Here is a 25407-nt window from a genome sequence, read left to right as displayed (position 1 = left end):
CTGGGGACCGGAGTTGAGAAACATTGCATTAGGTAGCTCATCCAAAATTCAATCAATGCATGAAAATGTTGTGCATACATGTTGTGCAATGGACAAGTGCCTGAGACAAGTTCCATCTCAACTGGTGCCATTGCCCATAAAATAAAGTAGCGCAATGGAGTTTGACAGAATGACAGTCCAGGCTTCCATGTCCATTGTAATAAAGTTTGATTATACATTTTAGCCCTCCTTGTTTAGCTCATTACTTATCACGTGTATGCTGCCATGTTGGCATCAGAAAAACAGAAAATTGTATCAAATACTTAACATAATTTTCCTTTCATGACGCCAATCCTTGGCAGCATCTCTTTTTTTGATCTTGGTGTTTTTACAGAGAATGGGAGAGGTTGCTCCAGCTTTCCTTTTATAGATTTAGGGCTCTTTCACACGGGGCGGTCCGATCAGATCCGCCTGTCAGTTTTTTAGGCGGATCTGATCGGATGCCCATTCAGCCCTATGGAGCAGCGGATGTCAGCGGAGACACCTCCGCTGACACCCGCTGCCGTCCGCATCCGATCCTGTCCGTGAAATCCAGACGGATGGAAACCCTATTTTCCATCTGTCCTGGGGATCGGATGAGAGCGGACAGGCGGTCCACTCTCATCCGATTCCCCATAGAGAGCAGCGGGGGCTGTGACACCTCCCTCTCCGCACTGCAAGCGGAGACAGAGCTGTCATCCGCCTGCTCAGCGGGGATCGCGGATCGATCCCCGCTGAGCAGCACGGATCTGCCTACGGAGGCGGACCGTGTGAAAGAGCCCTTACACAGGTCCTGTGGGTAGAGATAGGGGTGGAGCTATATCACATGTATGCCACCATGGATTGGCATCAGGAAAGGAAAATTACTGTAAGTATTTAATACAATTTTCCATTTTTTGTCTGTGAACCTGTTGCAGAGATTTCCATCATTTCTTATCTTGACAAGAAGTGGGAGGAAATCTCCCAAACAGGGACAGAGTGATAAATACCTCCTGGAGGCCCTAACTCGTCCTACTCTGTCCAAAACAGAAACTTACACACAAACACAAACTTTGTGGCTTGAGTTGACATTCAACAGAAGATTGGATTAAGTTTAGGAACCCCATTTCTGTCTATGTAGTTGTGCAATGCCCTTCAGAGCTTGCTCACAGTGATTGCTTTTTCGGTGGCACCATATGATAATACCGAGTATGTTAAGGCTGTGCCAGGTATGGCTCATATTGCTTTGGCAACTTGCTCTTCTTCTGATCTGCCTGAGGTATATGTATGCATAGTGTAGTCTTGTCTCTGTTAGACTTTGCTGGTGATAAAATTGTCCCTGGTGACCTCATTCTTCCACTGTCTTTGACCCTGGTAGGTCCTGCAAGTTAAACTTTTGGCCGGCCCTGTCGTTGTAACACTCTTGCAGTGTCATCTGAAAAAAGGCCTCTCCCGTTCACACTTCTGCTAGTGCCAGGTTATAAAGCTCCTGTTTCTTGCCACAGCGCCGGGCAACAATCGCCACGTACAAGCTTAGAAGCGCTAGCCAATAACAGCCATACAGTATTGCTCCCGTTACCAGGAACAGCAGTTCTGTTTCAGTGAAGGGGTCCTGACTTTGGCAGTAGGCTGTGTACACTAGACCACCCAAAAGGACACAGAACCAGACGGAGACTGGTACTACCCCCATGAAGTTAACTACGAGGTTTTTGCGTCCTGAGGTACCCCAGCCAGACTTGTTGATGGTGATCACGGCAAACATTTTGGCAGGTAGCAGGCTTGTCATATAGAGAAGAGAATACAAAGACATGAAGATCATTTCAACATTGCCACGGAGGAAGCACGCATAGGTGGCTTTCACAATGCCGACGAGCTGAACGGTTAGGAGGAAAAGCATGATGTTCCAGATGCGGCCACGGTAAAAAAGTTGCACCACGGTGGCCACCAGAAAGAATGGGAAGAAACCGGTCACCACGGATTCATAGGTCATCCAGAGGTGATGTTTGTGGAACCACAGAGCATTGTACAACCACTCCCGAAAATAGGATTTGCTCCACCGTGTCTGCTGGTTAAGCCAACGCAGGTACTTGGTAGGTGTCTCTGTCAGGCACTTGGAACGCGCTGTGTACTTAGTCCGAAAACCCATGCTAAGCACGCGATTGGTGAGGTGTCGGTCATCTCCAAAACTGCATTTCTGTCCCAAGAAGGTCTGGTGGTACCAATCCTCCAGGAAATATTGCAAAAGGCTGTTTCGATACATCCCCAGTGGACCGCTAATGCACTGCACACAGCCAAAGTAGGACTGGCAAGCTCGCTCCACATTAAACGCCATCCAATAACGCACACTGCTCAAGAAGGAGATCCATGAATCATATTTGTTCAAGATCTGAAAGTAAATCAAATGAGACGTCAATGACAGTTAGGAGTTAAGTCAATAAAACAAAATGATGCTAAAGTTTCTGGGTGCCAATCACATTCCTGCTGTCACCTTTCTAGACAATAAAAAGCTAACTCTGGTTGCTATGAAGATACTTATTTTCCTTTAGTTTCCACACATGTGGTCTGCTATAGTGTTCAAAGTTGGAGCACATATATAATAATACATAGATGGAGGGCAGCTATGCCTGGAGGGAGCCCACCCCTCCTTAAATCCACAGTGGCACACTGGACACCCAGCAAAAGCACAATGGCAGTGAAGGTATCCAGTGCGTCTCCCCACCAAATAACCAACTGTAGAAATAACTGGCAACCACCACTTTAACTGGCCTTTACAGCAAGGAGCACATGGAAGGGCGATGCATGTCAAAAAACAACAAAGAAAAATTCCCAGCTCACTTACCAGCCAGCCTGCAACAAACCCAATTGTCCCGTCCTAGTGTAGCTTTTAAGGCGGGATGGGCTCCCTCCAGGCATATCTTTCCTCAATCTATCCATATTATATATGTGCTACAACTTTGGAGACTCTCAAAATGTAAGTTAGAGTTAGGACTGCAGTACACTGGGGTGCCCTGAAGTGTCCCTCCTGCTAGCCCATAGATTTGAAAATGTGTGCAAACTAGACTCTTGGTTTTAGCATGAACATGACGGGATCATTCGGTTTGTTGCAGGTTGGCTGGTAAGCAGTGGCGGCTGAAGCTTAATCCATTTGGGGGGAGCGGCCCACAGCCTCCTCAGCCAGCCAACCACATAATCCCCCCTTAGCTCGATCGATCGCCTGTCAGGCCCCCCGCCAGCCCCTGTACTTACCCGATGCAGGTGGTGTTTTCACCCCTGCATCTCCTCTAGAGTCCTGGCAGCCGATTCTCCTCCAGGTCAATCAGGAGTTAGGACTTGCGGCCAATCGGGTCTTAGGACTCCCCGCCAATAGGGACTCAGGACCCGCTTCCTGATTGGCCGTGAGGAGAAACAGGGAGACATTAGCGAATATTAATTTGCTAATGTCACACAACTGGGTGGGCTTTGGGTGCAGCGCTCTGCGCCCCGAGCCCATCCTTTTTGAAACCAATTAGAGCCTTCGGCTCTAATCAGGGCTTCTAACAAAAAAAAAAAGACCCACTGGAATCCATGCGTCTGGTGCCCTGCATGTAGATTAGGGGCCGGGCGCACGGATTAGGGGGGCGGCGCCCCTGCGCCCTGTATGGACGGGCCGCCACTGCTGGTAAGTGAGCTGGGATTTTTTCTGTTTTTTTTTTTTTTACTGCTATAGTCTTTAATATACAGTGCATCCGGAAAGTATTCACAGCACTTCACTTTTTCCACATTTTGTTATGTTACAGCCTTATTCTAAAATGGAATAAATTCATTATTTTCCTCAAAATTCTACAAACAATACCCCATAATGACAACATGAAAGAAGTTTGTTTGAAATCTTTGCAAATTTAATAAAAATAAGAAACAAACTAAATCCCATGTACATAAGTATCACAGCCTCTGCTCAATACTTTGTTGAAGCACCTTTGGCACAGCCTCAAGTCTTTTTGAGTATGATGCTACAAGCTTGGCACACCTATTTTTAGGCAATTTCTCCCATTCTTCTTTGCAGGACCTCTCAAGCTCCATCAGATTGGATGGGGAGCGTCGGTGCACAGCCATTTTCAGAGCTCTTCACTTTCAGATCTCTCAATCGGGTTCAAGTCTAGGCTCTGGCTGGGCCGCTCAAAGACTTTCACAGAGTTGTCCTTTAGCCACTCCTTTGTTATCTTGGCTGTGTGCTTTGGGTCATTGTCTTATTGGAAGATGAACCTTCCCCCCAGTCTGAGATCCAGAGCGCTCTGGAGCAGGTTTTTATCAAGAATGTTTCTGTACATTGCTGCACTTATCTTTCCCTCGATCCTGATCGGTCTCCCAGTTCCTGCTGCTAAAAACCATCCCCACAGCATGAGGCTGCCACCACCATGCTTCACTGTAGGGATGGTATTGGCCAGGTGATGAGCGGTGCCTGGTTTCCTTCAGACATGATGCTTGCTATTCAGGCCAAAGAGTTCAATATTTGTTTTATCAGACCAGAGACTTTTGTTTCTCATGGTCTGAGAGTCCTTTAGGTGCCTTTTGGCAAACTCCAGACGGCTGTCATGTGCCTTTTACTGAGAAGTGACTTCCGTCTGGACACTCTACCATACAGGCCTGATTGGTGGAGTGCTCCATAGAGAAATGCTGGAGCTCTGTCAGAGTGACCATTGGGTTCTTGGTCACCTCCCTGACTGAGGCCCTTCTCCCTGGATCCCTGGAGTCATGGTGGTTCCAAACTTCTTCCATTTACAGATGGAGGCCACTGTGCTCATTGGGACATTCAATGCAGCAGAAATGTTTCTGTACCCTTCCCCAGATCTGTGCTTTAAAACAATCCTGTCTCGTAGGTCTACAAACAATTCCTTGGACTTCATGGCTTGGTTAGTGCTCTGACATGCACTCTTAACTGTGGGACCTTATACAGACAGGTGTGTGCCTTTCCAAATCATGTCCAATCAACTGAATTTACCACAGGTGGACTCCAATGAAGTTGTAGAAACATCTCAAGAATGATCGTTGGAAACAGGATGAACCTGAGCTCAAGTTTGATTGTCGTGGCAAAGGCTGTGTGAATACTTATGTACGTGATTATTTCTTTTTTTTTTTTTTTTTTAAATATATTTGCAAAGATCTCAAACAAACTTCTTTCACGTTGTCATTATGGGGTATTGTTTGTAAAATTTTGAGGACAATAATGAATTTAATCCATTTTGGAATAAGGATGTAACATAACAAAATGTGGAAAAAGTGAAGCACTGAATACTTTCCGGATGCACTATAGATACCAGTAAGTTATATAAATGGAACCCCAATGTATTTGAAGGTCAGCCCTCCTGAAATGTCATGTTTTGGATAAATTCTGGTGGGTCAGAATGATAGTTGGAAACAGGATGCATCTGAGCTTAAGTCTGATTGTCTTGGCAAAGGCTGTGAATTCTTATGTACATGGGATTTGTTTCACACACGCCATAGGTTGGACTAGGGGGTCCTTCAAACTATGGCCCTCCAGTTGTTCAGGAACTACAATTCCCATCATTCCTAGTCATGCCTGTGAATGTCAGAGTTTTACAATGCCTCATGGGATGTGTAGTTCCGTAACAGCTGAAGAGCCGTAGTTTGAGGATCCCTGAACTAGATGGACTCACTATGTCAGATCTTCCCGTTGTGTCTCACATCTCTCCAGGGAACCTCTTTGTCAGGGTTTTCCTCTGCCAACCCCTATGGCGTAAGTCTTACTCTTTTTAGCTGAAATTCTTTAATCGCTTGACGACCACACGCCGTGTATTTACTGTGGCAGTGTGGCTCCCCCAGGCAAACCGACGTAGGGCTACGTCGGTCGCGAGCAGGGAGCTCGAGGGCGAGCGTGCACCGCCCCCAGTCGGCAGCGGGAAAGCCGATGCACGGGTCAGGCCGCTCCGATTGCCGCCTGACACCCACGATCGTTCCCCGCTGAGAGAGAAGGATGGTCGGCTGTTGTAAACACAGCTTACACAGTTACTGTAATAATGACACTGGCAGGGAAGGGGTTAACACTGTGGGTGATCAAGGGGTTAAATGTGTACCTATACAGTTTCTAACTGTATGGGGGTTGGGCTTGTGAAATGATCTTCTCCCTGGAATGATCACAAAGCGCCTGTGATCCTTCTATATAGGATCACAGATCTCTATGGTCATTTCGGAAGCCACGCCCCCGCAGTTAGAGTCACTCCCCCTAGGCTCACATTTAACCCCTTGATCACCCACAGGGTTAATCCCTTCCCTGCCAGTGTCATTACTACAGTAACAGTGCATATTTTTAGCACTGATTACTGTAGTAATGTCACTGGTCCCCTCAAAAGTGTCAAAAATGTCAGTTAAGGGTCTGATCTGTCCGCCGCAATGTCGCAGTCCCGCTAAAAATCGCAGATCGCCGCCATTACTAGTAAAAAAAAAAAAAAAAACAATAAAAATGACAGAAATCTTTTCCGTAGTTAGTAGACGCGATAACTTTTCTCAAACCAATCAAAATACGCTTATTGTGACTTTTTTTACCAAAAATATGTAGCAGAAAACAAATTGGTCTAAAATGTTAAAAAATTTGATTTTTAATTTTTTGGGAATGTCATATAGCAGAATGTGAAAAATATATATATTTTTTTCAGAATTGTCGCTCTTTCTTTGTTTATAGCGCAAAAAAAAAAAATCGCACAGGTGATCAAATACCACCAAAAGAAAGCTCTATTTGAGGGGAAAAAAAGGACAATTTTATTTAAGTACAGCATCGCACGACCGCGCAATTGTCCGTTAAAGTAACGCAGTGCCGAATCGCAAAATATAGCCTGGTCATTAAGGGGAAAACCTTCCGGTCCAGAAGTGGTTAAAATAAATGAAGCTTGGAGATCCATACTCATTATATGGGTCTCAGCAGGTGAGCTGACTTGGGAAGTCAGATACATATACCTTACTATTGGAATACCTCTAAGGCAGTAATAGCAACCTTGGCACCCCAGATGTTTTGGAACTACATTTCCCATGATGCTCCTGCACTCTGCATTGAAGTGGAGCATCATGGGAAATGTAGTCCCAAAACATGTGGGATGCCAAGGTTCCCCATCACTGCTCCAAGGCCTCAAGCACACGAGACGTTTTTACAGCGGCTGATTTTGGCGTCAGACGTTCTTTTCTGCAGCCAGTAAACTCCCCAGCATGTTATCTGATGTGTCCATTCACACATAGACTGTTATCAGCAGTTTTTGGCAGGGGAATTTTCTGACTGTAAAAAAAAAACCCAGAATCAGTTTTAAGATTCGTTTTTCAGCTGTAAAAACACTCTAACTCTGATAAAAGCTAAAAAACGCTGAAAAACGCAACTATTCTGCGTTTCTCAACGTTTTTGAGCCATAAGCTTTTGTGGGAATATAGTTTTGCTAAAAAATAAATAAAAAAAAGCTACAGCTGAAAAAAAGCTAAAAAATGCTGAAAAACGCTACTGCAGAAAAAGCGTAAAAACGCCTTCTACAGCTACAGCTTTCTACTGAAGTCTTGATAACATCCAGTGTGCAGGAGGCCTAAAACTGAATAGAGACTTCACCTGCCCTAGCCATTCAATTGAAAATAAAAGTTGTGATATCTACCTGTACATCTCCTCCAACTCCGCCCACTTTTGGGTCTTCCTCCAAAATCCGCAGCATTTCTGCAGTGCATGCTGGGTCCAACACAGTGTCGGAATCGCAGACCTACAAAAAAAAGTAGAAATGGTATAAAATAATGTGGAGCTGTTCTGTTTTTACATATTTTGAAATCAAATGCATACAGTGTCAAACATGCAGGAAAAAAATTGGGTTGCAGATATCCCTCATATGTAAAAAAAAAAAAGGGGAAAAATACCGCGCTTTGTGTCAGTTAACAATATAGTGCAAACATATTAATGAGATACTGGTCACCAAAATATATGCATATACAAAGCGCTGCGCTACAAATCATTTTAGACCCTGAATGTCTAATAAAGAGTACCTGTCACCTACATGCTATCACATAGGGGGGTATTAATCCCCTATGTGATAACTATAAAAATGTAATGTAAAATAAAAATTAACTTGGTAAAAATATAAAAAAAAGTTTTAAACATTTAAAGGGACAAATAAAAAAAAAAAAAAAAAAAAAACATTTTAGAGCCCCCCCTACACACATATACAAAAATGCATACGCGTTGGCACCTGCGATTGCCCTACACATGTTATGTATCACCGCGCACGCCGGAGTGAGAGCAATAACTCTAGCATCAGAACCACTGCATAATGTTATACTGATGACCTCAAGAGGCTTTTAAAGCGTTGCTTGTGAGAGCTAGTATAACTCATTATGCCTTTGTCTTGCAGGGTTTTTTTTTTATTTTTTTACTTTGAGTATACTACCGCTTTAATCGTATAGAATCGCAATCTCGATTCACCCTCCGACCCCCCCCCCCCCCCCGCGATCTCAGACCTGAATTTCCACGATGCTCAGTGACAAAATTATCAGCTCACATTGCTCACATTTGTGTAGATGCTGGGATCAGTACTGTGGTGGGATCGGTAAGGTAGCCTGGACCGAAGGGACCAGAGGGGGAAGCCATCGGGCCGCGGCGGAGCCAGCGTGGAACGCAAATGGCGCTGATACAGGAACTGATGTCAGCTGAGAGACGTGATGCGGTGGATAGGCAGTACCGTGTTTCTTCATATATCTATATATATATATGCTACAGCCAAATGCATATATGCCCTACATATACATATATGCCCTTTATGCTACAGCCAAATGCAATCTTTGACGCAAAATTATATATATATATATATATATATATATATAATATTATTAATAATAATAAATAATATAATTAAATTAATAATTTCTAATTATTTCATTATATTATTTATTATTATATTAATTATAAATTTGTGTGTGTGTGTATATATATATATATATATATATATATATATATATTTATTATAATAATAATAATAATAATAATAATAAATAATATAACTAAATTAATCATTTCTAATAATTTCATTATACTATTTATTATTATTATATTCATTTCATATTTTTGTATATATATATATAAGATTTTGACAATCATAAGAGATGAGAGAATCGTGATCTTCATTCTAAGCCCAAAAAAAATTGTGATTCTCATTTTTACCAGAATCGCGCAGCTCCAGTACTGCAGTTTTTTTCGTTGTTTCATGGACGCACATACACAAATCCTCAGTCCAGTGTTACACAGGCATTCTGGTGCTAGAATTATTGAATTTGTTTTGAAGTTTTATTTTTATTTTTTTGGAGGGGGGCTTTGGGGTGCAAGTAGCTGTCCTTGCCTAGGGTGAAAAATAGTCTAGCACTGCCCCCGGGAGAGTGTCTCAAAAATGGACTTCATGAAAACTATTTTGCTCTCATTCATATTGGAACAATTTATCATGCGATTTGATCGCATGACAAGTCGCAGCATTGGCAATGTTCCAATCTGTGCAGGGCAGACTTTGCGGCGCCGCACCGATTTGCAAAAGTAGCTTCTGCACTACTTTTGCCGGTGTTCGGGGGCGACTTCAAAAGACATCTATGCATGAAGCCGCACAGATGTCTTTCAAGCAGCACCTGAAATCGCACTGAAATGCTACTTTGAAATTGTGCTACTTCAAGTGAAGTAGAGCTGCACAATTCTGGATAAAATGAGAATCACAATTTTTTTTTGCTTAAAATAAAGATCACGGTTCCCTGCGTAACCTCATCTTTCACATTATACAAAAAAAATGTACTGTTTTTTTTTTTATATTAAATTGAAGTATTTTTTTTCCATAAAATTGCTTTTGAAAGACATAAAATATTGCAACGATCGCCATTTTATTCTCTAGGGTCTCTGCTAAAAAATATATATAATGCTTGGGGGTTCTAAGTAATTTCCTAGCAAAAAATACTGATTTTAAATTGCAAGCAACAAATGTCAGAAAAAGGCTAAAGCCCCGTACACATGCAACGATTGTTGGCTGTGAATTTTCGGCCAATGTCCGATCGGCCAATTGTCGGCTTGTTAGTATGATGCTTCCGACAAAAAAAAAATTGTAAGAAAAAAGTGTAAAAAAAAGAATTAAAAAAAAAAGTGTAAAAAAAGAATTTAGAAAAAAAGTGTAAAAAAAGAATTAAAAAAGAAAGTGTAAAAAAAAAAAAAAAAAATGTTTTTTTTTTGTCTTAAATAAATAATAATAAAAAAAAATGTAAAGCGTCCCATCCCACCGTGCTTACACGCAAATGCGAATGCATACGTTACTCCCACACGCATATGTACACAGTGATCGCACACCACACATGTGAGGTAGTGTCGCGAGCGTCAGAGCAAGAGCAATGATTCTAGCACCAGACCTCCTGTGCAACTCTAAATTGGTAACCTGTAAAGGCGTTTAAAGCATCGCCTATAAAGAATTTTAGGCACCCTAGTTTGCCGCCATTCCACGGGCAGATGCAATGTTAAAGCATGACATGTTAGGTATCTATTTACTTGGTGTAACATCATCTTTCACAATATATGAAAAAAAATTGGGCTAACTTTACTGTTTTTTGTTTTTTTTGTTTTATTCATGAAAATGTTTTTGTTCCAAAAAAAATTGCGTTTAAAAAACCGATGCGCAAATACCAACATTAAAAATTGCAACACACGCCATTTTATTCTCTAGGGTCTCTGCTAAAAAAAATATATATATATATATAATGTTTGGGGGTTCTAGGTAATCCTCTAGCAAAAAAAAGTAAATTTTAACATGTAGGAGGGAAGTGTCAGAATAGGCCTGGGAAGGAGGTGGTTAAGAGGTTTAACTGCCTTCCTTTACAGATGGAAGTTCATCCCTTTGATCTAAAAGAACCAAATGATACAAGGTTAGCGTTTATCTCCAGCAATGTTGTGATACACTTTGCCAGCTGTTTTTTTTCTTTGACAGCTCTAAGCAGAGAATGGCTCTGCACTGTTACATGAATCATGGAAGTTCCGGATTAAAGGAGTTGTAAAGTCAGGAAGGTTTTTTATCTTAACGCATTCTATGCATTAGGTTAAAAAATCTTCTGTGTGTAGAAGCCTCCCCAGCACCCCTAATACTTACCTGAGCCCCATCTCTGTCCAGCGATGTCCACGAGTCCCTCGTCCTTCCCAATTGGCTGAGACACTGCGACGGCGCCACTGACTCCCATGGCAGTCAATCAAAGTCAGTTAGCCAATCAGGAAAGGGGGAGGGGTGGAGGTTAAACAGCAGCTTTGTGCCTGAATGGACACACGGAGCTTCAGCTCGGCACGGGTGCCCCCATAGCAAGCTGCTTGCTGTGGGGGACACTCAACAGGAGGGAGGGGCCAGGAGCAGCAAATAGGGACCCAAGAAGAGAAGGATCCGGGCTGCTCTGTGCAAAACCAACTGCAAAGAGCAGGTAAGTATAACATGTTTGTTATTTAAAAAAATCGAGACTTTACAATCACTTTACGATTGTGAGGGGGGTTGAATTGAGATCTCGATTTTTTAACAATTTATTGTGCAGATCTAAAGTGAAGTAGCATGATTTTAAAGTAGCATCAATGTGAACCAGGACTAACAGTAAGCAGAATTATTTTTTTTTAATGGTCCATTGAAAGACACAGGCATAGATTAAAGCAGAGCTCCATCCAAAAGAGGAAGTTCCGCTTTAACCACTTAAGCCCCGGAAGATTTTACCCCCTTCCTGACCAGGGGGTATTTTGCGATTCGGCACTGCGTGACTTTAACGGACAATTGCGCGGTCGTGCGACACTGTACCTAAACGAATTTGATGTCCTTTTTTTCCCCAGAAACAGAGCTTTCTTTTGGTGGTATTTGATCACCTGTGCGATTTTTTGATCATGCGCTATAAACAAAAAAATAGCGACAATTTTGCAAAAATAACAATATTTTTCACATTTTTTTATATGAAATTCCCAAAAAAAATGTAAAAATCAAAATTTTTTAACATTTTCGGCCAATTTGTTTTATGCTACCTATGTTTGGTAAAAAAAAAAATCGCAAAAAGCGTATTTTGATTGGTTTGCGCAAAAGTTATTGCGTTTACTAACAAAGGGAAAGATTTTTGTCATTTTTGTTGTTTTTTTTTTTAACGCGTAATGGCGGCGATCTGCGATTTCTTTTGCGGTACTGCGACATTGCGGCGGACAGATCGGACCCTTGACTGACATTTTTGACACTTTTGGGGTTACCAGTGACATTACTGCAGTAATCAGTGCTATAAATATGCACTGTTACTGCAAAATGACACTGGTAGTGAAGGGGTTAATTTAATTTGAGAGGGAGGGGCTGTGTGTGTCCCTAGGGGCGTGATTCTAACTGTGATTGGCTGTGACTTGAGGTGTAGGAACAATGATCAACGGTCCTACATAGTAGAACCGTATGATCACTGTTTCTTCACAGGGAAGAATGACAGGCGGCTTGTTTACTTTAGCCGCCTGCCTTTCTCCCGCTGTCACGGACGATCGTGAGTGAGCGGCGGACATCGGGTCCGCCGCTCACACGCGCGGGGGGGCCCGTGACCGCTGGAGCGTGCCTCCGGCGGCGCGCGCTCGCTCCCCAGAGCCTCACAGGCTAGTGACGTACTGGTACGTCACTTTGCCTGTGAGGGGCTGACCGCCACAGTATATGTACTTGCGGCGGTCGGCAAGTGGTTAAGGCCTTCTGCCCCGCTCCTGGTAAATTAATGGAACTTTTGGGGAACGGGTACCTGAGTTTGACAGGTCCCCGCTCCCACTTTCACTACGATCTTTAAGGCGATCAGAAGTGGAAGTTCTCCTCCCCGCAGTCTTGTGGAACACATCACAGGTCCCAGAAGACTACGGGACCATTCACAATGCGCAGTGCTGCTTGCACATGCACAGTGGGCACCCGGCTGTAAAGCTGTAAGCTGTCACAGCTGGGTGCCCACTGTTAACATGCCAGCGCTGGGGACAGATGACAGGAGATGAGAATGGCTGGGGTGAGCACATCGCTGGATCCTGGGACAGGTGAGTGGCTGTTCATTAAAGGTCAGCCGCTGCAGTTTTTGTAGCTGCTGAATTTTCATTTTTACACTCTTTAACCGGTTGTCGACCACACGCCGCCTTTTTATTGTGGCAGTGTGGACCTCCTGCGCAAACCAACCTACGTCAGTCGCCCGCCGGCAGCTAGGGGGCGAGCGCAGACCTCCGGCGGCGCGCTCCCGCCCCCCACTCGGCAGCGGGGAAGTAGATGCAAAAGTCAGGTGACTCAGATTGCCGCCTGACACCCGAAATCGCTCCCTGCTGAGAGAAACACAGCCAACCGTCCTTCTCCCTGGGATGATCACAGAGTGCCTGTAATCCTTCTATATAGGATCACAGGTCTCTGTGATCATTTCACAAGCCACGCCCCCCACAGTTAGAATCACTCCCCGAGGCTCACATTTAACCCCTTGATCACCCACAATGTTAACCCCTTCCCTGCCAGTGTCATTATTACAGTAACAGTGCATAGTTTTACCACTGCTTACTGTAGTAATGTCACTGGTCCCCCCAAAAGTGTTAAAAATGTCAGTTAGGGGTCCGATCTATCTGCCGCAATGTCGCAATCCCGCTAAAAATCGCAAATCGCCGCAATTACTAGTAAAAAACAATAAAAATGACAAATCTTTCCCGTAGTTAGTAGACGCGATAACTTTTGCGCAAACCATTTAAAATACGCTTATTGCAATTTTTTTTACCAAAAATATGTAGCAGAAAAAAACTGGCCTAAAATGTTAAAAAAATTTGATTTTTTTATTTTTTTTTTGCGAATGTTATATAGCAGAATGTGAAAAATATATAGTTTTTTCATAATTGTCGCTTTTTTTTGTTTATAGCGCAAAAAATAAAAATCGCACAGGTGATCAAATACCACCAAAAGAAAGCTCTATATGTGTGGGAAAAAGGACATCAATTTTATTCAGGTACAGCGTCGCACTACCGCGAAATTGTCCGTTAAATAAACACAGTGCCGAATCGCAAAATATGGCCTGGTCATTAAGGGGGGAAATCTTCTGGTCCAGAAGTGGTTAAATTACTGAAATGTAAGATATTCAATAAAAAAAGCATTGCAAAAGAGGGTTGGGCAACAGCCGCTGAGAGATCCAATAGATGTGGAAATTAAAGTATCTGAAGGAAGGATGGCTAGTGAAAAAATGGGGGGACAATAAGGAAGAAAGGCACCAAGAATGAATGTGATGTTTCCGAACAGGACAAGTAGCACCACTAGGGGGAGACTGTTATCTGAAAGGTTACTAGATCTCTACAATAAAGCGGAGGAGAACCCAGCAACCACCATAAGGAGATAACAGGTTGGAGAAAACTTAACACTGCAAAAGTGGTCAACAAAAAATAAGATTGTTTGTAGCTAAGGATACAAAATACTTGACCTTAGGGAAGGTATGACATAATGACAGACAAAGTATGTCTCAACCAAGGATTAAACACCTGGGGGTTGAAGCAGAATACCCCTAATCCTGAAATACAGGGAAAGGAAGATTAAGGCCCCATTTACACTTGTGCGACTTGGGACTGCAAAGTCGCATGACAAGTCATACCACATGATTTCCAACGAGTACTGTTTATATCTGTGCAACTTCAAGTTTCAAAGACTTCAAAGAATCGCGGCAGAATCATGCGACTTTTAGGTCGCACCAGTGTGAAAGGGGTCTTAAAGTAAAATAGCCATCTAAAGAGGGCCATACATGGATCAAATTCAACCATGTATGGGCTACCTGCTTAGTATGACCGGTTTAGGACATAATTAAGGGAATGTTTCTCTTCTTGGAAAACTAATTTTGAATACCAGATTTTTTTTACCCCCTGCATTAGTGATCGACCGATATCATTATTTTAATGCCGATACCAATATTTTGGTCATCGGTATCGGCCGATATCTGCCGATATTTTCGGACATGTAAAAAAAATGTTTTTTTTATTCTTCTAAAGGTACTCCTTGTGGAGGGATCTGGGGGTCTAAAAGACCCCAAACCCCTCCTCGGCACCGAAAAGCATTCAAAGTTTGGCTGTCTTGAATGTTGTCAGTTTTTATTAATTCGGCGCCGAGTTTTTTACATGGAGACCCGAGTCTTCTCTTCGGCGGCAGCGGTAGGATGCCCGGGTCTCCCAGTGGGACGGGAGACCCGGGCGAGCCGCAGAAGGCGGCGGGAGGGGGGGGACGTTCCCTCCCGCTCCTTGTAATGACAGCCGAGTGGCTTCTCAGCCGCATCGGTTGTCATTACAAGTCAGCTGACCGTCGGCTATGGACGCCGGTATCGGCGTGATGCCTCTAGCTGCAGGCATCACTCTGGTACAGCACTTTCCCGAAATATCGGCGACCTCAGGGGCTGATTCCGATTTATCGGGTAAAGTGCATATCGGCCCCCGATATATTGCTGTTGCCGATAATCGGTCGATCTCTACTCTGCATCCACCTGCATGATTTTTATATTTTTGGTAACATACATTATTTTTAGCTATTAGGGCTTAGTTGGTTCTGTGCACAGAGAAATTGATGCAGGGCCGGCCCGGGTCCCACTGGGTCCATTGGACCCAGGCAGTACTTGGAGAGGCGCAACAAATTGAGATTTTTTTTCCAGCAGTTTTGTGTGTCATCAGTTTGCGGTGCGTTTACGGGCGGCATTTCTCCATCTCATACTGCCGCCTGTAGTGCAAACTGATGAGTATGAAGGGGCGGAGTGTCTTCTCCAGGGAACGTCCCTCATGTGATCGTGGTGTGCGCAATGACGTCAGACATCAGCGCACTCCTTTTCACGCAGGGCAGGCTGGATCTTCTAGGGTGGTGGGCACTGCAGACACAGGAGTGACAGTGGGTGTTTGGTGGACCAGTCCTGTGGTGAGTTATGAAAGAAGATAACAGTATATATAGAATTTTCTACATTTTATATTTATATAAAATAATGGATGTGGGGGCCTTTTGTTAGGTGTGATTTTTTTATTTTTGGGAGGGGGAGACGGCATTTTATTCTTGGACCCAGGCAGCACAATGTCTTGATATCCAAAGAGAAAAAGTGACCGCACTCAAAGGTAGATAAACTTGAAGTGTTTATTCCCAATCGTAGAAAACAACGGTGCATTGAACAGACATGGACACGGTTAACGCGTTTCATGACTCTATGGGTCGCTTACTCATAACCATCCTTATCGTTATGAGTAAACGACCCATAGAGTCGTGAAACGCGTTAACCGTGTCCATGTCTGTTCGATGCACCGTTTTCTACGATTGGGAATTAACACTTCAAGTTATCTACCTTTGAGTGCGGTCACTTTTTCTCTTTGGATATCTGATCACTGGAAGGCGGCTCCGACCAGCACCTGGGTGCCTTTGCCTCGCCTGAGCGGCTTTTCCTGTGTTGTTTGAATGATCTCTCCGTGAGCACAATGTCTTGGGCCAGCCCTGGATTGATGTACAGCTCTCGTGTTGATTTGTCAGTCACAAAACAAAAATTTTTCAGGACACACAAACCTTCACCCTAAACCTAATGTCCTCACACCCTGCCTCCTCTTCTTCTCTTTAACCACTTAAGCCCCGGAAGATTTTACCCCCTTCCTGACCAGGGGGTATTTTGCGATTCGGCACTGCGTGACTTTAACGGACAATTGCGCGGTCGTGCGACGCTGTACCTAAACTAATTTGATGTCCTTTTTTTCCCACAAACAGAGCTTTCTTTTGGTGGTATTTGATCACCTGTGCGATTTTTTGATCATGCGCTATAAACAAAAAAAGAGCGTCAATTTTGCAAAAATAACAATATTTTTCAAATTTTTTTATATGAAATTCCCCAAAAAAATGTAAAAATCAAAATTTTTTAACATTTTCGGCCAATTTGTTTTATGCTACCTATGTTTGGTAAAAAAAAAATCGCAAAAAGCGTATTTTGATTGGTTTGCGCAAAAGTTATTGCGTTTACTAACAAAGGGAAAGATTTTTGTCATTTTTGTTGTTTTTTTTTTTTTAACGCGTAATGGCGGCGATCTGCGATTTCTTTTGCGGTACTGCGACATTGCGGCGGACAGATCGGACCCTTGACTGACATTTTTGACACTTTTGGGGTTACCAGTGACATTTCTACAGTAATCAGTGCTATATATATATATAAATGCACTGTTACTGCAAAATGACACTGGTAGTGAAGGGGTTAATTTAATTTGAGAGGGAGGGGCTGTGTGTGTCCCTAGGGGCGTGATTCTAACTCTGATTGGCTGTGGCTTGAGGTGTAGGAACAATGATCAACGGTCCTACATAGTAGAACCGTATGATCACTGTTTCTTCACAGGGAAGAATGACAGGCGGCTTGTTTACATTAGCCGCCTGCCTTTCTCCCGCTGTCACGGACGATCGTGAGTGAGCGGCGGACATCGGGTCCGCCGCTCACACGCGCGGGGGGGCCCGTGACCGTGGGAGCGCGCCTCCGGCGGCGCGCACTCGCTCCCCAGAGCCTCACAGGCTAGTGACGTACCTGTACCTAAACGAATTTGACATCCTTTTTTTCCCACAAACAGAGCTTTCTTTTGGTGGTATTTGATCACCTGTGCGATTTTTTGATCATGCGCTATAAACAAAAAAGAGCGTTAATTTTGCAAAAATAACAATATTTTCACATTTTTTTATATGAAATTCCCCAAAAAAAATGTAAAAATCAAAATTTTTTAACATTTGCGGCCAATTTGTTTTCTGCTACATGTGTTTGGTAAAAAAAAAAATCGCAAAAAGTGTATTTTGATTGGTTTGCGCAAAAGTTATCGCTTTTACTAACAAAGGGAAAGATTTTTGTCATTTTTGTTCTTTTTTTTTTTTTTAACGCGTAATGGCGGCGATCTGCAATTTTTTTTTTGCGGGACTGCGACATTGGGGCGGACAGATCGGACCCTTGACTGACATTTTTGACACTTTTGGGGTTACCAGTGACATTACTGCAGTAATCAGTGCTATACATATGCACTGTTACTGTAAAATGACACTGGTAGTGAAGGGATTAACTTTTTTTGAGAGGGAGGGGCTATGTGTGTCCCTAGGGGCGTGATTCTAACTGATTGGCTGTGGCTTGAGGTGTAGGAACAGTGATCAACGGTCCTACATAGTAGAACCGTATGATCACTATTCCTACACAGGGGAGAATGACAGGCGGCTTGTTTACATCAGCCGCCTGCCTTTCTCCCTCTACGCCCCACGATCGCGAGTAACCGGCAGACATCGGGTCCGCCGGTCACACGCGCGGGGGGGGGGGGGGGGGGTGTTCCGTGACCGCGCGGGAGCGCGCCTCCGGCGGCGCGCGCTCGCTCCCCAGAGCCTCACAGGCTAGTGACGTATCCATACGTCACTTTGCCTGTGAGGGGCTGACCGCCGAAGTATATGTACTTGTGGCGGTCGGCAAGTGGTTAAATTGGATATTTTTATTTATTTTTATATATTGTGCTGCAAAGTAGTATTTTGCATTTCTCTGCCAAGCGAGAATGATGTCTGGGAACCCCCCTGTCCCCCTCTCGGATTCTGCAGGTACTCAGATGTGCCGCGGGCCTTCAGATCCAGACAGCCCTGTGGCACATCTGGGCACGTGCCCATTTCCCATGTGCATACTCAGACAGGTAGCACAGAGATTTGAAATAGTCCCCATCCTTGCGCACGCGCAGGAAATATCCTGCTAATGTACAGATGTGCCAAGACCTGACGGCTGGGCAGAGCCCTTCAGGACATCTACGCAGACTCCATAATGGCAGCACCTGAGGGAGGGGGACAGAGCAAATGGACAGAGGACTAAAGTCCTTATTTAACAGCTAGCCAGCAAAGAAAACAAATTACACTGTTTAACAAGTTGCCTACAAAAAACAAAAAAACAAAGGATTTAGTTGCATAACATTTGCAAATATATGCGTATAAGCCACACTGCCTCAAGGCCTCTCTATGTAGTGTGCTTCCTAACTCTAGTCTATGAGGATCTCTTTGTTTGAGCATATATAGCAATGGATAAGTTGAAGGCAGGTATGCCTGGAGGCAGCCCATTAAGACTCAGTCCACACTGGGGTGACTTTTTAGGCAACTTAGTCGCCTGACAAGTCGCGCTCCATTCAGTGCAATGGAACCGTTCTAATCGGAGTGACTGAAGTCGCTTTGGCTTAGAAAAAGGTTCCTGCCCTACTTGGGGGTGACTTCGGAGCAGCTTGCATTGACTTCTATTAAAAAAGTCGTTTGCAAGCCGCGCTGAAGTTGCGCTGTACGGGGTGACTTCAGAGTCGAGGTGACTTTGAAGCCGTCCCAGTATGAACCGAGCCTTAATGTACAGGGAATAAAAAAGAAAAGCCGCGCTAATGTAACTTGAATATAGCAATCTCATAAAGATAGATGAATCCTTGAAGAGGAAATCCACAAATGGCAACAAGTGCCAGATAAGCACCCAAAAAGGATAGGATGGACAAAAAAATCTACTAAAACTTATGCATTACAAAATGAACTTGTGCATAAATAAGTAAAAAATGGTGAGTTAATGTTTGACTAAAAACAAAACCATGAAAGTTCATATAAATAGTCCTAGAGTCCCAGAAATTGAGTTCCAAGATCGGTGGAGTGAAGAAAAGATCCAATCTGGCTAATCACCACGGTGTTGCACGTGACATGCATATCTCCTTACCAGATAAATATGCAAATCGAGCATTCAGTAAGTGTCCTCGCAGCGCCACTCAAAGGATCGCATAAAAACACACTTACAATATCCAAGAAAGAAATTCGCATGTAAAACAAGCCCCCATTAGAAATCTTTGGAGACGAGCGCGTAGGGTACGGCGTGCTGACGTCACTACGCTGCCCCGAGGAACGGGCTACATGAGAGCCGGCCGGCTTGTTTTACATGCGACTTTCTTTCTTGGATATTCTAAGTGAGTTTTTATTATTTAAACCAATAAATAGTTGACGGTATTACACTATCCAGTCCTTTCTTTTATATGACTCACTGAGCTCCATCCTGTGACCGGTCTTGCTATCACCATCTCACTGGCAGTGGCTTGGAGGCTTGTTGCTGTGATCCTTTGAGTGGCGCTGCGAGGACACTTACTGAATGCTCGATTTGCATATTTATCTGGTAAGGAGATATGCATGTCACTTGTGTGCAACACCATGGTGATTAGCCAGATTGGATCTTTTCTTCACTCCACCGATCTTGGAACTCAATTTCTGGGACTCTAGGACTATTTATATGAACTTTCATGGTTTTGTTTTTAGTCAAACATTAACTCACCATTTTTTACTTATTTATGCACAAGTTCATTTTGTAATGCATACGTTTTAGTAGATTTTTTGTCCATCCTATCCTTTTTGGGTGCTTATCTGGCACTTGTTGCCATTTGTGGATTTCCTCTTCAAGGATTCATCTATCTTTATGAGATTGCTATATTCATCAAGTAACATTAGCGCAGCTTTTCTTTTTTATTTCTTGTGTTGGTGTTGTCTCATCTGAAGCTGCAGCTTGAGTACTTAGTTAGCGCGGTTATTCCCCCCTTTTTACTTAATGTACAGGGACACACCAGAAGCCCAGTACAGCACAATAGAAACTGAAGGCCTCCAATGTGTTCCCTTGCCAATTCTAGAAAACTAAACATAAAAGTAGGGGAACTTGGTGGTTGGGTCTCTTGATTATTCAGGGAAGTACAGAAAGTAATATAATGTTTATTTCCTTGAGAATAAGCAGAGGAAGGTGTATTAGAGAACAGAACCTTGACAGTATTAGGGAGGGTTACTCAGATGCAGTCATCCAGAAAAGAGTTTGAGTCTTATGCCTCGTACACACGTGCAGATCGTCGGCCGAACGATCGGCCGTCTTTTGTCCCCGGGCTGTCGTGTCTGTTGAAAAGTGCAAAAGACTGCACAAGAATTTTGTCCACCGACTACAGCCGACTGCAGAAGTGATGTCATGTGATGGTTAACTTTCCCTGTGTTTTTTCTTTTCTGAGCATGCCCAGTCTTGCAAATCTGCTGTCTGTCGGGCGAATTCTGTATTGACTGGCGAACAATCGGCCGCTCTGGTGTCGGCATCCAAAAATTTTAATGCTTGCACGACAGATTCTTTTCGGCCGAAAGTGCGCTGTCGGCTGTCGGAACATCATACTAACAAGCCGAAAATCGGCCGAACATTTTCGGCCGACAATCTGCACGCGTGTACGGGGCATTACATGGCAAAGTGTAAAGTCTATGAGACCGCTGAACGGTGTCCGCCGCAAGGAAACATACATCAGTAGTCATAGGTGAAGTCCTAGAAAGCCTTTAAAAGAAGGGTCAAGGAAATTAAATTGAATTGTAAAGACTGACTTCCATGTTCAGATAGAAAATGTTTGAAAATTAAGCAAAGGGAAGGAAAGAATTATCTTTCTATCCAGAAACCAGCATCAGAAAAACTGACAAGAAAACATCCAACCTCCTAGGACATCAGCAAGAGTCATGAATGTTGGAGGGAGGCTCTAAGACTGAGAACCGAGCGATCAAACACCACTGATCACTCGGTTCTCAGAGCTTCATGAGCAGAGAGCCGGTGACTTTTAGTCAACGGCTCTCTGCTCTGCCCCCCCCCCCCCCACTGGAGCGCTGGGCTGTGGAGGGGGCGGGAGCAGCTGGCTCAGCCTTTCAGAGCAACCTTCCCCCAGCCCCAGCCTAGACCGGCTCTGTGATGTCAGCTGACAGCTCAGTTTCAGGGTCTTGGCAATCTTCTTATAACCTAGGCCATCTTTATGTAGAGCAACAATTTTTTTTTTTTTTTTCCGATCCTCAGAGAGTTCTTTGCCATGAGGTGCCATGTTGAACTTTCAGTGACCAGTATGAGAGAGTGAGAGCAATAATACCAAATTTAACACACCAGCTCCCCATTCACACCTGAGACCTTGTAACACTAACGAGTCACATGACACCGGGGAGGGAAAATGGCTAATTGGGCCCAATTTGGACATTGTCACTTAGAGGTGTACTCACTTTTGTTGCCAGCAGTGTAGACATTAATGGCCCTGTGTTGAGTTATTTTGAGGGGACAGCAAATGTATACTGTTATACAAGCTGTACACTCACTACTTTACATTGTAGCAAATTGTCATTTCTTCAGTGTTGTTACATGAAAAGATATAATAAAATATTTACAAAAATGTGAAGGGTGTACTCACTTTTGTGCAATACTGTGTATATATATATATATATATATATATATATATATATATATATAGCTCTATTAATGCCATCATGGAACCCCACTCTAACTTACACAATAGTGTACACTCAAATGCCACGTGCTACAGCCCAGGCTGGGTAGCCCCTGATTCCTACACTAACCCCAATGAACACAAAGCCTTATATCCTTGATATTTTACTACTACAATATATAAATTCAATTACCAACTATATAGCAATGCCACATCATAGCCCTTACCTGTACGTAGTCCACACTGTCCCCAAGGGCTCGGAAGGCTGTGTACATCACTTCTCGCTTTCCTCCCCATTTCTGCATTATACAGGTATATGGAAACTTCTGTACCAGTTCCTCTACGCCCCTTTCGCCTTCCTGACCCCCTTCTTCTGTGACATGGTAGTTATTGTCCCACATGTAGCAGCAAGTGCCCTCCGATCCCATCACCTCTCTGAAGATGTCCATCATGTATCGGTCATCTTCTGTGTTTCCATCCACCACCATCACTACCCGCAGGTGAGGGTAGGAGAGCCGCCGTACCGACTGCAGGCACTTTCTAAGGTACTCTGGGTCTTCTTGATAGGCTGCAATGCATAGCGCCACTCTAGAGTTTCCCGTCGGGAACTTCTGCCTTCCTTTCCGCATCCGTCTGTGCTCTAGGTAAGCAAAAAGGCTCTGGGTGAGCAAATGCAGTCCCAGGATGGCTCCGTACAGTCCGAAGGAGAGATGGTGCCGGTCGGTGTGTATGAACTGGTATCCGGTGACATAGGCAGCAAGAATGCCCCCCAGCACCAGCAGGGCAAAGAGGCTTGTGCCCAGGACCTTCAGAGCCGTCAGCAGCCGCCCTGGCATCTGCCCCAAGAGAAAAACAGACAAAGTAGAATTAATCACAGTGAAGCACGTACCCATAGATACATCCAAGTCACCACATGTATAGATGACAGTTTACATGCCGCGTCTGCCAGCTGTGTCAGCTAAGTACGTCTTTCCACGTGATAACTGTCATAATTATAGAGGTAGTTATGAGAAGTTCCAACTATGAAAGGTTTACTTAAAGGGGAAGTCAAGCGTATATCATGATATTTTCAAAGAATTAAAAAGTAGATAAAAAAAAAGGTTAAAGCAGATCTCCATGTAATTTTTTTAAAATCCCTACTCCATTCGATCCAAGAGAAAAAGTTCCCAAATCACTACTCACCTACTCCATTCCATCCAAGAGAAAAGGTTCCCAAATCACTACTCACCTACTCCATTCCATCCAAGAGAAAAGGTTCCCAAATCACTACTCACCTACTCCATTCCATCCAAGAGAAAAGGTTCCCAAATCACTGCTCACCTACTCCATGCTCCAACATTGACTTTCAGCTCCACCGCCATTGTCCAGCACCTCTCCTCTTCTGGGTTCAAAGATGGCCAGCGTCATTTAACCCATTTTCTGTGACCCCTGGAGGCGCGTCATTACACGGCCTCGGATCACAATAAAACACTGCACAGATTGGCCCTCACCAGTGATAACTTTAGTGCTGGCCTATGCAGAGGACTACCTACCGCCCCCGAAAGATTGACCCTGGCTCATCTCATGACCATATGGTGCTGGCCTATGCAGAGGACTACCCACCGCCCCCGAAAGATTGACCCTGGCTCATTTCAGGACCATACGGAAGATTCCTGGATTTTACTTATGTATCCTGGGACTTTTTCTCTTTCAATAGTTTTTGTTCAAGATTTTAAAAGGTACAGAACATAAGTTCATGCAGATATATAAGAAAGATTGATATATCGGTGAATTCCAAAAAAGTATATTGAAGTACATGTTAGTAATACAGTAATTATTGGCATTGTATTTGAAAATATGGATTGGACGCCAACAACAAAGTAAGGGGCACTAGTGAGTTTAATGCGGATGTTAAGTACGCCATGTGAAGAAAAAAATATATATATATATTGTAGTGATCGACCAATATCATTTTTTTATTGCCGATACCGATATTTTGATGATCGGATATCGGTATCGGCTGATATTGACCAATATTTTCGGACATTTAAAAAGAATGTTTTTTTTTTTTTTTCACAGGTACTGTTGTGGAGGGATCTGGGGGTCTAAAAGACCCCAAACCCCTCTTCTGCACTTAAAAGCATTCAAAACCCCAAGTTTGGCTGTTTTGAATGCTCGCATTTTTTTTAATCTGGAGTACTCGGAAGTGATGTCATGACATCACTTCCGTTTTTTTTACAGAGCCGATCTTTGAGCGGGTCTTCGGTGGCCGCGCAGGCTAGTTGACCGGGTCAGGCTAGGGAGACCCGGGAGAGCTGCGGAAGGCGGCGGGAGGGGGGGGCATCCCCTCCCACTTCTTGTAATAACAGCCGAGCGGCTTCTCAGCCACATCGGTTGTCATTACAAGTCAGCCAACCGTCGGCTATGGACACCGGCACCGGCATGGCATCACTCCGGTACAAGCACTTTCTGAAATAATCAGCAATATCGGTAACCTCATAATTCACACAGCATTGCTGTGCAGATCACATGCAATGTCTGTGCAATGCAAATTCAGCCATACAGATTGTGAGGCTGAATTTGCATTGTATTTGCACCAAAATAGTGCAGGACCCTTTTTTTGGTGCGCACTGGAATCGAGTCGCATGGGCGTTTACACCCATGCAATCCGATTCCTGCACCATTTGGCAGTTCGCACTGCGAGCCGATCTGTGGGTTTCATTAACTTTGTATTAACACCCACAGCGGTTCGCATAGAGCAGTGTAAACTGCCTGTGAGAATCATGCGATGTGGGAACCTGCACTGGAATTGCGCTGGTTCCCCCATCACAATAGTTTGAACCCAGCCTTACGCCTTGTGCGACCCAATTTTTTGCCGTGATTTTAACTGGACTTGAAGCAATGCCTGTGTCTATGGACCTCAAGTCGCAACAAAGTCAGACCAAAGTAGTGCAGAGACTACTTTGAAGTTGCCGTGATTTGAAGTCGCACAGATATGAACAGTACTCATAAGAAATCATGGGATTTTGTCATGCGACTTTGCAGTCCCAAGTCGCACAAGTGTGAACGGGGCCTTATAGTTAATAACAAGAAAACCGAAATCCTGGAGGACAGCGCACTTTTATTTTTGAATTATCAAAAGGGAACTGGATAGACCTTCAGGTAGACCGGAATCGCTCGTTACATTGTCCTTTTGG

At 43.8% G+C, this 25407-nt stretch overlaps 1 protein-coding gene across 1 annotated transcript; it reads right to left on the bottom strand.

Moving 5' to 3' along the window:
* Window positions 1-826: 826 nt before the first annotated feature.
* HAS3 (hyaluronan synthase 3) lies at window positions 827-23158 on the bottom strand. The gene is made up of 3 exons (XM_082270894.1): window positions 22459-23158; window positions 7620-7721; window positions 827-2383 (listed from the first exon to the last, which is right to left on the bottom strand). The coding sequence occupies exons 1-3, from the start codon at window positions 23122-23124 to the stop codon at window positions 1454-1456; spliced, it is 1698 nt and encodes a 565-aa protein (XP_082127020.1). The 5' UTR covers window positions 23125-23158; the 3' UTR covers window positions 827-1453.
* Window positions 23159-25407: the final 2249 nt, after the last annotated feature.

The sequence above is a fragment of the Pelophylax lessonae genome (genome assembly GCF_965119305.1).
Source record: "Pelophylax lessonae genome assembly, chromosome: 10".
Classification (NCBI taxonomy): domain Eukaryota; kingdom Metazoa; phylum Chordata; class Amphibia; order Anura; family Ranidae; genus Pelophylax; species Pelophylax lessonae.
The sequence above is the reverse complement of the archived record's forward strand: the minus strand, read 5'-3'. Positions and strand labels throughout refer to the sequence as shown.